Raw genomic sequence first — 3,604 nt, forward strand, 5'->3', positions numbered from 1 at the left:
TACAAGGCCTATAGGTGGCTTGTTAAATCTAGGCTCTTTGTGATCCCACGCACTCCCATATGCCTCTGAGTGATCCTACGACCGAAACAGATCCGACCTGCCTTACCTGCGCCGTTACACTAGTTAAACAAGTTCTTCTAAGACCCTACAATTAAGCAGAAGGCTCTCTACTACCTTTATACAACCAGATGAGGAAGGGGAGAGTGTTTTTATTATATTTAAATCTTTAATTTAAAATTCTAAGAAGTAGGCCTAAGCGCTATAAACAACGCTTAAAAGAATAACTACTTAAAGAACTCTCTTAATAAAGAGTTGCTTAAGTACTAAGTAAGCTACTAGCCTAGTAAGAATAAGAACTATAATAGCTTTATATAAAGAATAAGAGTTATATAAGAAAACCTAAGAGTAATAGAATAACTATTATCTAAATAACTAACTTTTATATTACTCTTCTCTAGCAACACTTAAGCTACATCCAAAGAGATAGACTAAACTTTTACTCTCAGCACAACTAGGCTACGTATAATAAAAGAATACTAGAAGTCTTATACTAGAATTAAAAGACGCTATTAAGAGAGAGGTTGTCTCTACTATAATAGTGCTTGTAGAATATCTCTTTTCTACTTTATTCGCTCTAACTAGCGTTTTTTTAGTAAAGCTCTTCTTTTTCTTTATCTAAGTTATCCTCTATAGGTGCTATTATTATTATTATTATTATTATTCCATTAGAGTCTATCTGCAGTCAGTGACTATGTAAGACTTTGGCCAGAGGCCGTTCTAGGTACAATTTGTTTAAAGTGAGAGTGTTCTCTGTATAGTACTGCTATTGTGCTGCGGTTTAGTCGCTTCTAGCTGCGCTTAAAGCAGACTCCAGTTGCTGAAGAGCACTTTAGTAAACAGGAAGAGATGTTAGACAGCAGGGCTGTCTTCCAGCGAGCTCTTTTAGGGCTCAGGAAAGTAACTTAAGAAAGTTTGTTAGTTATTATTGGTTTTAGGTAGTCTCTCTGTTCTCGCTTATTTTTAGTTGTCTTGTTCTTGGCCTAGATGCCAGCCTCTAGTCCCTACTCTAGTTTTAGCAATGAAAGCTAAAGTCGCCTCTCTGCCTTTGCTAGTGTGGAGGAGTAGTTGGATTGTTAGGTAGTTCTCGCGAAGAGTTGCTTTTAGCGCTTGCCTTTCTGTGTTGTAGTGCCAGCAGTATAGGAGAAGGTGATCTAGTGTCTGTACTCTCCCACAATCGCAGAGGTTTGAGTTTCTCTTTTTCACTCTCTCTAGATAGGCGTTAAAGTATCCATGGCCTAGCTTGAGAGAGAAGAAGGCGCTAGAGATTTCCCTTGGTGTGCCTCTTGGGATTTGGATTGCCTTAGGGTAAGCAAGGGGAAATCTAGCAGAGTAGGTATGCTTGTTTTCCTGGATGGCTCTTTCTCTATATTTATGCCACTCTTGGCTTTGATCTCTTAGCTGTAGTAGTCTCGTCTCTGTGCCTAGAAAGGCGAGGCTTGCTGTTGTAGAGTTTGGCTCTTCTTTGGTTGCTTCCTTTGCTAACGCGTCTGCTCTTTCGTTTCCTTTAACTGCTTTATGGCCTGGTGCCCACTAGAGATGGATGCTGGCCTTATTAGATTGAATAGTCTTGGCTGCTTTTAGGCATCGGATTAACCATTGTTGGCCTGGGCTATCTGATAGGCTGCTAAGCCTATATGTTGCTGCCTGGTTGTCTGCGTAGACGTGGATCTCTTGGTCTCTTCTAGCGTTTCTCGCAGCGTATTCGAACGCTCTTGTAATCCCCTCTAGCTCTCCATTGTAGACTAGCTGGAGATCTCCAATGTTCTTCTTCTCAGCGTAGAGCTCTTCTTGGGCTGAGTTGTAAGCTACTACGCCTACTCCTATGCCTTTTCCCTCTTGAATCTTAGAGGCGTCAGAGTAGATTGCTGTAAAGTTGTCTCCCATCCTTGATTGGATGTAGGCTGTGTGTGCAGTTGCCTCTTCTTCTTTTGTCTTTCTAGAGATTGTAACCTTGTAGTTAAGACTATCCCATGGCCTAAACCTGTATGGGTCTATAGTTGCTATAGTAGCTACTTTGGTATAGTTTTCTTATTTATACATATAAGTAGTAAGAGGAGTATTATAGTCTTTATAACAGTGTTCTTATCTTCATAGGATACTTAAACTATTAAAGCCTATAAAAGCAATGTCTATAAATGTAGTTGTAAATAGTGTAAGAAATACTATTATAATGCTTAACTATAGGTGTTATATATATTTAGTTATATATAATAAGCTTAATCAACAACTAAACCTACTATGTTACATAATCTTATCTACCCTCTAAGTAATAGTAAATAAAAAGACAAGTCCTATATAAGGAGTAATAGAGTTTATACTTAATATAGACGAAGTAAAATAAAAAGTAGTAGGGTATATTATCTTGTCTACGTACAAGTTTAACATAATGCTTAGAAAGACCTAGTTAGAAGAGATAGATAGAGTACTATACACTACTAAGCACTACCTACTCTTACAACGTTATAGATTGTTTGTATAAAGTAGGGAGAGCACCACGCCTACGTAGATAGACTATGCTACTATGATCACTGCTGCTTTCTAACTACACGTATAAAGAAATAGAAGATGAAAGGTAGTATAGGTATTTATAGCTAGTCTCAATGATATTAAAGAAGCTTTTTATCTAAAAGCAAAACTTATAATAAATAAAGTAAAGAAAGCCCTCTCTACTTACTTTAAGGACTACGCGTAGCTTTTTTTACTAAAAGCAGAAGTAGAGTTACTACCCTACTAAGGCCTAGACGTAGACTACAAAATTAAATTAATTCTCTAAGATAGTAAGCTACTAGAGATCTTGTACAGACCGCTCTATAGCATGTCTAGAGACGAACTACTAGTCCTAAGGAAGACACTTCTAAACCTACTTAATATGGGTTTTATCTATATAAGCACCTCTTCTATAGTATTGCTAGTCCTCTTTATATAAAAGCCTCAAGGAGGACTAGGGTTCTATATTAACTACTATACGCTTAACGCTATTACGTAAAAGACTAATACTCTTTTCCTCTAATCTATAAAACCTTAAACTAAGTTAGATAAGGTAAGTAGTATACTAAGCTAGACGTGTTTACTACTTTTTATAAAATATAGATTACTAAAGAATAAAAATAGATAATAGCCTTTTAGATAAGATTTACCTTATATAAACAGCTAGTTACACCTTTTAGTCTAGCTAGCACTCTAAGTACGTTGTAGCGCTACGTTAATTAGATCTTATAGGACCTACTAGACAACTTTGTATTTGCTTACCTTAACAATATTTTAACTTCTATAGATAGCTCTCTATCTTAACTATATTTACGTATAATAAGTAAATCAACAACTATAAATAGCAAAACTATAACTTCGATTAAATAAGTATTAATTTAACGTCTAATATATAAAGTACTTAAGGTTTATTATTAAAGAAAAGAAAGGTGTCTTAATAGACTTTAAAAAGACAAAAGCTATCTAAGAATAAGAACCCCCTATATCTATCTAAGGCGTATAAGGTTTCTTAGAATTTGCTAACTTTTACTAAAGGTTTATTTTTTGCTTCTTACGT

General features: G+C 35.8%; 1 protein-coding gene across 1 annotated transcript; it reads right to left on the reverse strand.

Moving 5' to 3' along the window:
• Positions 1 to 1,866: 1,866 nt before the first annotated feature.
• Positions 1,867 to 2,049, reverse strand: SETTUDRAFT_56680 (uncharacterized protein; the record flags this gene model as incomplete). Its single annotated transcript, XM_008026966.1, has 1 exon — positions 1,867 to 2,049. A coding segment is annotated over one exon (183 nt), but the record flags the coding sequence as incomplete, so codon positions are not given.
• Positions 2,050 to 3,604: the final 1,555 nt, after the last annotated feature.

This window comes from Exserohilum turcica (assembly GCF_000359705.1).
Source record: "Exserohilum turcica Et28A unplaced genomic scaffold SETTUscaffold_2, whole genome shotgun sequence".
Lineage (NCBI taxonomy): Eukaryota > Fungi > Ascomycota > Dothideomycetes > Pleosporales > Pleosporaceae > Exserohilum > Exserohilum turcicum.